Raw genomic sequence first — 12,926 nt, forward strand, 5'->3', positions numbered from 1 at the left:
GCTAGGGCAGAGGGATGTGGAATCTGAGAGAGCCCCACGAAATCGGAGAGGGCTAGCCAGAAAACTGCTTAATCCTATCGGTTACAACCGACAAGAATACATGTATATTATTTAATATAAATGTATTCCTGTCGGTTATAATCTACAGAAATTCTTAAAAAGAATTTTGAATCCAACGGTTAGCTAGCCTGTTACCGTTGGATTCTTTTTTTCTTTTTTTAGGTTTTTTTTGGGCCTTTTTTTTTAAATTCTCAAAAATTCTATTTTTTTTTCCTATCAATACCTAAACCATTCATTCACCATTTCTCACACAATTTTTAAATTTAAGTTAATGTTGTTTTCAAATTTAATTTGTAGTTTTAAAATTTAATTTGTCATTTTTAAATTTTAGTTGTAGTTTTTAAATATAAGTTGTAGTTTTTAAATTTAAGTTGTTGTTGTTTTTAAATTTAAGTTGTTGTAGTTTTTAAATAATAAATTATGTTTGGTCCTCGGTTGGAGACGGTTTTTTGTGACAGGGCTAAAACGAGCCATCTGGCCCTCGGTTGGAGAAGAAGGCAAATATGACCATGTACTGTTTATTAAAATATTAGGGTAAAAGACTGTTTACTACCCTCATGTTTCGTGCTTTTCAACATTTAGTACTTCAAGTTTTTTTCGTCTCAGAGTCATACCTAAAGTGTAAATTTTGGGACAGTCTCATACATCCGTTAGTCATACTGTTAAATGTGCCGTTAATTGTGACATGGCGCCCATATAGACAATGACTGGGTGCCATGTGTCAGCCATGTTTTTTTTTTCTTTTTTTTTCTTTTTTCTTCTTCTTCCTTCGACTGCAACTTTTTTTTTTCTTCCTCCTTATTCCTTCTTCTTCCTTCTCCTTCTTCTTCCTTCGAATTTGGGGAAGTTTATTTTTTATTTTTTATTCCTCCTTCCTCCTCCTTCCTCCTTCTTCCTTCTTCCTTCTCCTTCCTCCTTCTTCCTTCTTCCTTCTCCTTCCTCCTTCTTCCTTCCTCTTCTTCTTCTTCTACCTCCGTATCTGCCTAGATTCGGTTTTTTTTTTCTTCCTTCTTCTTCTCCTTCTTCCTTCCTCCTTCCTCCTTCTTCCTTCTTCCTTCCCCTTCTTCTCCTTCTTTTCCTTCTTCCTTCTTCTTCCTCCGAATTTGGGGAAGATGAAGGTTTTTTTTTTTTTTGAGGAAGATGAAGAAGAAGGAAGAAGGAAGAAGGAGAAGAAGGGGAAGGAAGAAGGAGAAGAAGGGGAAGGAAGAAGGAGGAAGGAAGAAGGAGAAGAAGAAGGAGGGAGAAGGAGGAAGAAGAAGAAAGAAGAAAAAAAAAAGTTGCAGTCGAAGGAAAAAGAAGAAGAAGAAGAAAAAAGAAAAAAAAAAGCTGAATCTAGGCAGATTCGGAGGAAGAAGAAGAAGAAGAAGAAGAGGAAGGAAGAAGGAGGAAGGAGAAAGAAGAAGGAGGAAGAAGGAGAAAAAAAATTCCCCAGATTTGGAGGAAGAAGAAGAAGAAGAAGGAGAAGGAGAAGAAAGAAGAAGAAGAAAAAAAAAAAACCAAATCTGGGCAGATTCGGAGGAAGAAGAAGGAAGAAGGAAGAAGGAAGAAGGAAGAAGGAGGAAGGAGAAAGAAGAAGGAAGAAGAAGGAAGAAGAAGGAAGGAGAAAGAAGAAGGAAGAATAAGGAAGAAGAAAAATAAAATAAAATAAACTTCCCCATATTCGAAGGAAGGAGAAGGAGAAAGGAGAAGGAAGAAGGAAGAAGGAGTAGAAGGGGAAGGAAGAAAGAGAAAGAAAAAAAAAGTTGCAGTCGGAGGAGGAAGAAGAAGAGGAGGAAGAAGAAGAAGAAGAAGAAGAAGAAGAAGAAGAAGAAGAAGAAGAAGAAGAAGAAGAAGAAGAAGAAGAAGAAGAAGAAGAAGAAGAAGAAGAAGAAGAAGAAGAAGAAGAAGAAGAAGAAGAAAAAAGAAAAAAAAAACGTGGCTGACACGTGGCGCCCAGTCATTGTCCACATGGGCGCCACGTCACAATTAACGGCAGATTTAACAGTTTGACTAACGGATGTATGAGACTGTCCCAAAATTTACACTTTAGGTATGACCCTGAGACGAAAACAATTTGATGTAATAAATGTTGAAAACCATGAAACATGAGGGTAGTAAACAGTCTTTTACCTAATATATTAATATCTTGGAGGATTTTAAAGGGCCAGAGGGCTAAAACGAGCCATCTGGCCAGCCATCGGTTGAAGATGACCTTAAAACGACTTGTAATGTTTATGGTTAAAATGCATTCCCTCACACTATGAAACAGGTCAATTTTCTTCTTGACAAAGAGCTATCTAAATCAATATAGTTTTTAGAAAGGAAGATCTGGTTGCCAAAAAAAAAGAAAAAAAAGAAAGAAAGACTAGGTAACGTTAAGGAAATCACATTTTGTAAACCACTTCTAAACTATCTCTCTAATAGAGATATGGTTCACAATATAAATATAGAGTGATTTATATGTAGTCCACACAATATAATCTCTTTATTATTATTTTTGAAAAACATATATATTGTTCCAATTAGCTAACCTAACTCACATAGTGCATAGTTAGAAATTAAATTTTATCTATTTTATGAAATATGACCAAAATTGCTTTATATTAAATCGTTTGTTCATGTTGTCCTTTGATGTTTGTTATTTTAGAGAATTTTTTCAGTATGTTGAATCAATACGTCATATATTATTACACAAATGAATTTTTTTTATGTATTTCTTAAATTATATAATAGTAATACTTTTTCTTTTTACTTTTCTCCCGGCATTAAAAAAATGTAAAATCCAGTTCCCCATATGAATGCCACCACAATTCAGAAAAGGATCTCATCGCCCTCCTCCGTCACCAGATTTTAAAGCTTTTTGAGATTTTTCAGAGGCTTTGCGACACGTCTCCACCGCCATTACCATCTCAGCACTGAATCCTCCATTACCACTCTCTCTCTCTCTATCTCTCTCTCTCTCTCTACATCATAATATCATATTCTCTCCCTCATCATTCACACAGAAAAAGGAGAGAAAGATTTTCCCTTTTTTCTCTGATACGTCGGATAGATCTGGACCCTCTGCTTGCTTTTTCCTTTAATGTAATTGGTAAGCGATCTGAGCATTCGCACCCCGTTTTTCTTATGCAATTTTCGGTAATCTGTGTTTAATCAGCTGCTTAATTAGTGTTTTCTGGCTTAATTAGAGTTTGATCCTTGGTGTTTGATAAATTGAATTTGAACTCAGCACAGTAAAAGCTCTAATCTTTGTTGGTCTCGTTTGGGAAACAAGAAACTGTGGAGTTTTAACTTTTAAAGCTCCAAGCTTCTCTCACTAGCTCTTTTTTAACAAACAGAGCATTACCCGGTATGCAAGTTTTGTGCTTTTATAGTGATTAAAGAGTATTTCCTTGATTTAAAAGGATGCTTAATTAGTTAGTAATGGATGCATTTGGATCAATTAATTATACTTAATGCTGTAGTAGCTTGGTTAATTGGGTAGTCTTTATATTCTTGATTAATCACAGAATTTGAACCCATCTGGATCTATGGACTGCTTTTGCTCGTAATTGTATAGATGATGTTAAGTTAAGCGAATCTAATGTGGGTTTTGCGGTTTTCGACATAACGATGCACGTAAATCGTAATTAGACAGGTTTGTGGTGGGGTGTATGTGTATGTGTGTGTGTGGGGTGTTGCTGTAGTGGATTTGCATTTTTCAGATTTCGTTGTCTGTGGTAATGAATTAGTGTGGGAATTATTTCAGGCGCTAAATGGCTCCGAAAGCGAATGCAGACGGTCGGACTAGGAGCTCGGTGCAAATTTTTATTGTAGCTGGTCTGTGCTGTTTTTTCTATATTTTGGGTGCTTGGCAGAGAAGTGGTTTTGGAAAGGGAGATAGTATCGCGGTAGCAATCACTAAGAACGAGGCTGACTGCAATATTATTCCAAGTCTAAGTTTTGATTCCCAACATGCCGGTGAAGTTGGAAATATCGATGAATCTGAATCGAAGCCCAAAGTTTTTGAACCGTGTCATCATCGTTACACTGATTACACCCCGTGCCAAGATCAGAAGCGTGCAATGACATTCCCAAGGGAAGATATGAATTATCGAGAGAGGCATTGCCCTCCTGAGGAAGAAAAGTTACATTGCCTTATTCCAGCACCAAAGGGGTATGTAACTCCATTCCCCTGGCCAAAGAGCCGTGACTATGTACCATATGCCAATGCACCATATAAGAGCTTGACTGTTGAGAAGGCTGTTCAGAACTGGATCCAATATGAGGGTAACGTATTTCGATTCCCTGGTGGGGGAACACAGTTTCCTCAAGGGGCAGATAAATATATTGATCAGCTTGCTGCTGTGATACCAATAAAGAATGGGACAGTAAGAACTGCACTGGACACCGGTTGTGGGGTATGTTGTGTTCCCCTAGTTCACTGTATTTTTAGCCTTGATTCCATTCTTTTATGTTTGCCCTTTCTCTTATCTGGAAGAAAATTTGAATTTTCTTCTATTTGTGTGATCCATATGATGTAACAATGGTATATTTTTCGTAGGTTGCCAGTTGGGGTGCATACTTGTTGAGTAGAAATGTTCTTGCCATGTCGTTTGCGCCAAGAGATTCCCATGAGGCACAAGTCCAATTTGCTCTTGAGAGGGGTGTACCTGCAGTTATTGGTGTTCTGGGTACAATAAAGCTGCCCTATCCATCCAGAGCCTTTGACATGGCTCATTGTTCTCGTTGCTTAATTCCATGGGGAATAAATGGTATGCATTAGATACACCAAACTCAGAATACTCCTACATGGTATGAATTGTTGATATCTAATAATCAGTAGTCACTTCTAGCATTCAATTTTCTATTTGTTATGTACAGATGGAAAATATCTCAAGGAAGTTGACCGAGTTCTTAGGCCTGGGGGTTATTGGGTGCTTTCGGGTCCTCCGATCAATTGGAAGAATAATTACCAAGCATGGCAGCGTCCCAAGGAGGATCTTCAGGAGGAACAGAGACAGATTGAAGAAGCTGCTAAACTTCTTTGCTGGGAGAAGAAGTCTGAGAAGGGTGAAACTGCCATTTGGCAGAAGAGGGTAGACTCTGATTCATGTGGAGACAGACAAGATGATTCCCGTGCTAACTTTTGTAAAGCTGATGAAGCAGATAGCGTCTGGTATTTCCCTGTGCTTAAATTTTGTTTACCATTCTCATTTTTTTAATACTTGGAGGCCTTTGTTCAGTTATCAATTGATAAGAAGACCTTGATTCTTGTTTGGTCTCCTCTAATAACTTTGCATGCATCCAATTTGTGTGTTTCGACTTTTAAAAAAATGCCAGCATGTGTATGATGATGGAAAAATATGGGGCAACTACTTTTAAATGAACGCGAATGGTATACAAATATTGTTACCTTAAAGTTTTTAGCAAACAGGGTTTGTGGTTATCTGTAGTGAAAAGCCTTGCAGAAATATTTTTAGTTTCAAATTTTGCATCGAAGGGGTCCTGAGTTCTGGTCAGGTTACAAATAAGAAAACTCCACGTTTGTGCATTGCTTATCAGCTTATGCTGTTAACATAGATATAATTTTTCTTATTTAATTTTTTTTCATTTGGGTTGTTATCAGGTATAAGAAAATGGAGGGATGCATAACTCCATACCCTAAAGTTTCCAGTGGGGAGTTGAAGCCGTTTCCAAAAAGGCTTTATGCTGTTCCCCCCAGGATTTCTAGTGGGTCTGTTCCTGGAGTTTCTGTTGAGGACTACGAGGAGGATAACAACAAATGGAAGAAGCACGTGAATGCTTATAAAAGAATCAATAAACTAATAGACACAGGAAGGTATCGCAACATTATGGATATGAATGCTGGTTTGGGTGGTTTTGCTGCTGCAATTGAATCTCCAAAATTGTGGGTCATGAATGTGATGCCCACAATAGCCGAGAAAAATACGCTGGGTGTTGTATATGAGCGAGGATTGATTGGAATCTACCATGATTGGTACCCTACTCTGAACTTTTCTCCCTTGTCTAATTGTTCCTCTAGAGCATCCTTTTTAGCAAATTCTGTTGACATTCCTATATTTACCACGCTTGCTAGACTATGTGCTTTCAAGATAACCATTGTAATTTCCTTTCCTGCTAAAAATGTCATCTGGCAGCTGAACATTTGTGTCCGAAGTTAGAACATGTCAATAGAATTGTGTTGCGTATTTTACAGCGTATGTAAGGCTATGTCCAAAACGGTTTTAGAAGTGAATTATATATACCAATCATTTCTTCCTTAAAACAAAAAGTTCCTAGGCTGTGTTAAATAATTGTGAGGTCCTGGTGCAGATTTCGCCGTTCATTAATTTTGTTCATTTGTCAACCATTTTATTCTTTTTTCTGGTGATTCTATATCAGGTGTGAAGGTTTCTCTACTTACCCAAGGACATATGACCTCATTCATGCCCATGGTGTTTTCAGTTTGTACAATGGAAAGTAAGTTGTATATCTTTATTAGTTATTATTTTTTGGCTCTTGTTAGTTCTTTTTTTCACTCCAACGGAGAAAGCCTTAGCTCAATCCTCAAATTATTTGGTGTAATACCTAATGAGATATTTCTTGGGCTCAGTACATAGAAAACAGTGTTAAGCTTGATTCTATTGCTGGTTTCAGTATGGATGGATTGACCTTGATGATGTTATTAAGCTCATTTAGGTCAACCTGACATTCTGAACTTGTTTAGCTTCATTCAATCTTGGCTCTCTACCCCTTGTGCTTTTTCTCGGTCGAATATTGTTCTTGAAGCTTATTGGATTGGCCTGCCTTATTATTCATTTCGAATGATTAAGAATGGTTAATACAGTAAACATTTTAGGACGTTCTTTTACGGTCCAACAGTGATTTCCCTGAGCACTTTGCTTATAAACGATGCTACATGAAGCCTTTTAGTTTGAGGGTGGAGCGACTGTTTTGGTTACAATAGTATATGTACATCTAATACCAACTATTTGTTAACTTGTCATAATAAGAATCCGACTGTCGTGTTGCGGAACCATCTTGATGAGGGGTAGTATATGTAGATCCAATTGAGGGGTAGTTGTTAATGTAATGATGGGGATCCCATACTTGAAATAGTAGACGTAGAACTAACTTCTTCAATTCCAGATTGTTTCTTATGCCCAGACCAATTCAATAATGTTTTGCATATTCTTTCCTTCTGCTTTTCTCTGACTGCTAAGCTGTATTGAATGTATTGCAGATGCAACTGGGAAGACATTCTTCTAGAGATGGATCGGATCTTGCGGCCAGAAGGTGCCGTCATATTCCGTGATGAAGTCGATGTATTAATTAAGGTGAAGAAGATAGTAGGAGGAATGAGATGGGATACTAAACTGGTGGACCATGAGGATGGTCCCCTTGTACCAGAGAAGGTATTGGTTGCTGTGAAGCAGTACTGGGTTGGAAACTCCACCTCCGCACAATGAATGCCTTAAAAGGACTGCCTCGAGGCCTCGGCGTGGATCTAAGCTGGCAATGTTCTCTGTTACAAGTCCTCACAGGGATGTGTATTTTTCCAGTGCTCACTTTTGCTGCCCGAGTACTTCATACTTCGTTAGGAGGAGGGCTTACACAATCTATGTTCGTTAACTCTCTTCCGCCACGTTCCTTTGTAGTAATTTACAAGTAAACAAAGCTACAGAGCTACAATGCTTGTATGTTTAGAGTGTCATTCATTTTACAAAACCCCTTTTTATTATTGAAATTTTAACGAAAAGCTCTCGGTACTGTTCATTTTAACGACAAATCATATTTTTACACTAAAAAAATCAATTCTGGTGCTATTCACTTTACCCTTTATTTTGTCCTTATCGTTAAAACTTAAGTTCATAAATCATTTTAATTAGTTTTCTTTTTTATTAATCGTATATGCCGTGGAGGCTACTTAGTGGGAAAAAGCTTTGTTGTTTGTTTATGCCGCGGAGGCCAAAATTCAAACAAACACTAGCTTCCTTAGCTGACTGGCGAAATTCTGAGGTATGACCGTGCAGGTTAATGAGAACTCGAAACATCGATGTTCTCTGGTTTTTAAGGTTTCCTTTCCACTTATACCATTTTACCATTTTCGTAGACGATTCGACGGCTCGTAACGTCGACATGAAAACTGCCTAAGTCTGGCCAATTGTCTTGGACTTCTTCGAAGGTAAAATTTCGTGTGGACTAGATTTCTTGAAACCGAAGGCACAAACCAACAATGATGGAATTTATTGTGATGGGATGGAATTAAATTTGTTGGTTTAGCAATGAAGACAAAGTCTGCGTGTAATATTCATATCCTCATGTCCTTTAATTTTATAAATATACTAAAATTTTCAAAATTAAGATGCGTCTCTTATCTGGTTAAATTTTATCTCACATTAAATATGAAAGTCTTACTATAAAAATTTAAAAGATCGTGGGCCCCTTCACTCACTGTTAATTCGTATTAAGTTGGATGCTTACATTCTAACAAACTTGTCAAAGTTCGTGACTAACCACGCCGGCCCCGGCAACACATTACAAAGAGTCTGTTTGCCATATTTTCATTGTGTTTCTCAATTATTGATGCATAATTTTTCTGACTGATGAGAAGGAAAAAAAAAAGACAGATAAATGGTGTTCAGACTTCAGAAGACACAGCAATCTGTGGATATTGAGACGACAAATTTTTTGTGTCTTCATTAACAAAGGAAGATGGGTGCTATTTGTTTTATCAAATGGCTTGTATGTCAGATCGACTACAAATATTTATTTTTCACATAGAAACCATACTCATCATTATTCTCTAGAAATTGAAGGGAAAGAATAATTAAGAGGTTTGTAGCTCAAGTAGTTGAGAGTATTTATTCATGTATCCGAAGTTCTGTGCTAAATGTAGCTCAAGTACAAAAGGGCCATTTTGCGAGGATCGAGGTACGCAGCCTTACCCTTATTTTGCAAAGAAGTTGTTTTCACGTGACCTTTCAATCATAAGGGGACAACATTTCCGTTGCACCAAGTCATGTATGTGTATTTATGTATAGGTAAAAAATTTCATTAGCCAATCTGATCACGTGGTTGTACAGTGTCTAGAATGCTACTTCTAAGAGTGTCTAACCAAATCACATGATCGGGTTGGCTTACTAAAATTTCCTATATATGCAACAGAGGCTACCTCTACTGCTTTCGGTCTGTTATCTCCTTCAAGAGAGAATCATAAGTTGAAAATTTTCTTGTATTTTTGGAACCCAACAAGTTGATGTGAGCTTCTCATGTTTGTAGGCGTCCAAATGTTCGAATGCAAATTAAAGCATCCTGTTATATGACATCCACAGATACAGAAATCGAAACAAACATTTTACGTTCCGTACATTTGGCAGATTTCTTGGAAAATTACATGTCAAGTCAGATATTATATATAGGGTTTGTGATATCCATACACCTTTTTTTACTTCTCACACATCCTTTTAATTTTCGGCCGTTGAATCGGGTGAATTGAAGAAAATCAAATGACAGAAATTAACAAAGGGTGTATGAAAAATAAAAAAAGATGTGTGAATAGCACATTCCTGTATAATATATGACTTGACATGTAATTTTCTCTCTCTCTAATGGTAACACGAAAACCAATGATTTTTCCTCTTGAAGAAAATGACAAACTGTCAAATTAGGCAACCAAGCAAACATGTCCCTACCCCTCTTAATGTACAACTTTGCATGTTCCATGATAATCCTCTACCTCTACATATACAAGAAGACTTCTCAACTAGCTCTCTCACCAATCTTATCGTCTCCGAGCCTCTGAACTATTCACCAAAACCCTCATTCTCCTCAATTCAGTTCCTCCTTCGATTCGATCCCTCTTCTCTTCTGTTTCAAATTTTATATTTTTCGGTTTTTTTTTTCTTTTTGTAGTTTTATGTGCTTTAAACCAATTTGTTTTCTCTACTTTTTGTTGTATAGAGTTTGTTCAAGAATTCAACCCTGAGGTCTAGAATTTGGTTCAACTTTAGCTTTTCGGTAATATCATTTGTATCAAAAAAGTTTCTTTGAGAATTTTGAGTTCTCTTCTCTATGGCTATGGTTACCTTAAAATCGACTAGCACGGCGAACATATCGCAAACTTTTCCATTCGAGAACAACGCCGCCAACCGTGATGCTTCCTTTTCGTCATACTTGAGCGGCAATGAGGAAGCCTTCGTGCGTAAACTTGCCGATCAGGCGAGCAAGGAGCAGCAGCAGCATAACAATAACGATCACTTGGCTACAAAGAAGGAAGCAGCTGACGACGAAGAAATTGGAGTTTTTGGAGCTGAAAAATACTTCAATGGAGTGATGGATGAGGAGACGAGCGTGACAAGCTCGAAAAGCGGCAGCAGTAGCAGCACGAAGAAATACGATCACAAGAAGGATAAACCAGTGAGTATGGATCACATGAAGATAAGGGTTCAGTCGGGGACTCCGAGTGTTCGTTCTGAATCGAGCTTGAACAGCCAAAGTGCCTTGCTTCGAAGTGCGTCGAGAAATCCTTACCGGACAAACACAAGTAAGGGACACATACAGAGGAAGAACTTCTTTGCCAGCCTTGGCTGCAAATGTGTGTGTTCGGATAAGAATTCGGTTGATGTGGATGAACACGTCGGAGAAATCAGCTTCAAGAAGAACAACCATGGTGCAAACACAGGCTGCACGATAACACCAATCAATCATAAACCTCCTGACGTGGTGGACATTGTTGATGAAGTTATAGTTGATATGAAAAAAAGCGAAAAGCTTGAAAAGTTGGGAGTTGGGTTGGGAAGAGAGAACTGTTTTACTTTCCCAACTTCAAAATCCGGGGCGGGGAGTTTGCCGGCGAAGATGCTGCCTTTTCAGCAAGCAGAAGAGGAGGCGGAGAAAGTGAGGAAGTCTTTGGAAGTGTTTGGCTCCCCTGTGTTTGAGAAGCGAAATAAGTCTTTCGCCCTCGAAAAAAAGCTCAAAATGCTGCCGTGGGATGAGTTTCCGGCGAATTCTGGCCGTGTAATCTACAATAACGAGTCGGATAGTGATGCAAGTTCGGATCTTTTCGAGATTGAGAGCCTCACCGGCAAAGCAAACCCTTTTCTTGAGCGGCAAGCATCAGATGCCGGCTGCGTGACGCCAACGAATTGTTATGCGCCGAGTGAGGCGAGCATAGAGTGGAGTGTGGTCACTGCCAGCGTTGCTGACATCTCCATGATGTCCGATTTCGAAGATCACCAGAGACCAGCGAAAATGGCTCCAAATTCTACGAATGCCAAAGCAAGAATGACCAAGGAAATTCCGAGGCACCGCTCCGGGGCGCTGTTGGGTTGTAAGAGCCAGAAATCTGTGAAAGTTGCCGGAGATGCACACAGAAGTACGTATCAACATGAGAAGAGCTATTTCGAACAGCAGGTCACGCACCGCAGGGCGGAATCATACGTGCCAGGGACAAGGTTTCAAGCGGAGACAACTAATAAGCTGACAGGATTTGATGCAAGAGTCCAAGGGCAGCGTGCTCTTGCAGCACGGCCGCTCCCTCGTTCACATTCACCGCACGCTTCACATCTTTTGTACATGTAGTAAAGTAAATCTTTTTATTAATGCAGTATATATAATGTATGGATCATAATTTTCTCTGGAATTTCTACCATGTATGATTAAATATTTTTCTGTAGTAGTAGTGATTCATTCCAAAAGCTGCTTCTTTAAAAGTTTTAGAGTACAATATAACAATTACTGAATTTAACGGTTGGATGTGCTCTAAAGAATTTAAGAAATTTAACGAGTATATCTAAACCACTTAAAAGTTAAAAGGCAATGCTTACTATACATTGAGGTAGAGTACCATCATTATAAAAATTTCTTCAATACATTAATGTATGACATACAATATTGAATTTAACGGCTAAATATGCGTTGACTATCCAATTTCAATACGCAATAGCTCTCTTTAACTCTGTATCTAACTAGTTTTCTTACTAGTTCCTTCCAACCTTTTCTGCAAGAAAAATGCAAGATTTGATGTACGTTGCTGGCCTATTACAAACAAATTGGTCTGCAGACGGCAGTGCAAAAGCACTTTTCTCCAGGGACGCGCAGGAAAACTGCTTTTCAAATGCTTCCTCTTCCTTGACATGTTTAGAAGGCTACAAATTTATCTTTTTTTTTTTCTTCTTATATTCTAGTGGATTCAAAACCTGAGGCTCCAAACACTCCACTTTCAATGCTTCACAAAAAGGCAGCTTAAACTGGAAGCTAACATGGTCGAGTTGTCAAATCTTTTGTCTATATTCCCCTCTAAGGACCACACCTGAAGAGAGAGAGAGAGAGAGAGAGAGAGAGAGAGAGAGAGAGAGAGAGGGATATATATATATAGCAGAAAGCCCTAGACAACAGTAAACTGTTAAACAGTTACGAATCTTTCACACTTCTTTCATCCTTCACAATTGCTTTGAATTTCAGTAGAAACAGAAATAGCAGAAACATTGCGTCCGGTTTTATGAACAGAAAGCTCCCCATCATCAGAAACACAAAATTCAATCAATCCCGGCCCACATCCAAAATTCAATCAAACCCCACACTGGGATGGATTTTCTTCCCACTTGTAACAAGTAATATCTGGGTATGAAGCATGCATCTAATTTTTGAAATGATTGTCCATATGAAACAGACGTCCTGCATAGAGAATTTATATTGGTCTTAGAAGCAACATTAGATAATCTGGACAATACCTGGCTTAGGCCAGGCTGTGGCTTGAGTCGTTCCTTCATTAAAGACAACGTGACATTATTTTACTGGACTATTCCTCATTCAATGACAATGTAACATCATTTCACCGTAAAAAAAGTGATAATCACAACCTTGGTTCTCTTTATTGTCATCTAAAGCTCATGTCTAGAAAA

At 38.2% G+C, this 12,926-nt stretch overlaps 2 protein-coding genes across 3 annotated transcripts; both read left to right on the forward strand.

Moving 5' to 3' along the window:
* Window positions 1-2,795: 2,795 nt before the first annotated feature.
* On the forward strand, window positions 2,796-7,780 carry LOC103402903 (probable methyltransferase PMT2). Of its 2 annotated transcripts, XM_029095334.2 has the most exons (8): window positions 2,796-3,130; window positions 3,269-3,388; window positions 3,788-4,439; window positions 4,583-4,793; window positions 4,903-5,197; window positions 5,648-6,019; window positions 6,424-6,501; window positions 7,265-7,780. In XM_029095334.2, the coding sequence occupies exons 3-8, from the start codon at window positions 3,795-3,797 to the stop codon at window positions 7,488-7,490; spliced, it is 1,827 nt and encodes a 608-aa protein (XP_028951167.2). In that variant the 5' UTR covers window positions 2,796-3,130; window positions 3,269-3,388; window positions 3,788-3,794; the 3' UTR covers window positions 7,491-7,780.
* Window positions 7,781-9,759: 1,979 nt separating this feature from the next.
* LOC103425574 (protein PHYTOCHROME KINASE SUBSTRATE 1-like) lies at window positions 9,760-11,720 on the forward strand. The gene has a single exon (XM_008363664.4). It carries the CDS (start codon window positions 10,096-10,098, stop codon window positions 11,602-11,604), a length of 1,509 nt encoding a protein of 502 aa, XP_008361886.3. The 5' UTR covers window positions 9,760-10,095; the 3' UTR covers window positions 11,605-11,720.
* Window positions 11,721-12,926: the final 1,206 nt, after the last annotated feature.

Source organism: Malus domestica, chromosome 16, assembly GCF_042453785.1.
Source record: "Malus domestica chromosome 16, GDT2T_hap1".
In the NCBI taxonomy this organism is placed as follows: domain Eukaryota; kingdom Viridiplantae; phylum Streptophyta; class Magnoliopsida; order Rosales; family Rosaceae; genus Malus; species Malus domestica.

What these genes read in the sequence shown, in the direction of transcription:
- LOC103402903 (XM_029095334.2), top strand. Translation starts at nt 3,795, where the DNA reads ATGGCTCCGAAAGCGAATGCAGACGGTCGGACTAGGAGCTCGGTGCAA. An exon ending in CACTGGACACCGGTTGTGGG is followed by an intron (nt 4,440 to 4,582) that starts GTATGTTGTGTT and finishes TATTTTTCGTAG; the next exon opens with GTTGCCAGTTGGGGTGCATA. An exon ending in GATGAAGCAGATAGCGTCTG is followed by an intron (nt 5,198 to 5,647) that starts GTATTTCCCTGT and finishes GGTTGTTATCAG; the next exon opens with GTATAAGAAAATGGAGGGAT.
- LOC103425574 (XM_008363664.4), top strand. Translation starts at nt 10,096, where the DNA reads ATGGCTATGGTTACCTTAAAATCGACTAGCACGGCGAACATATCGCAA.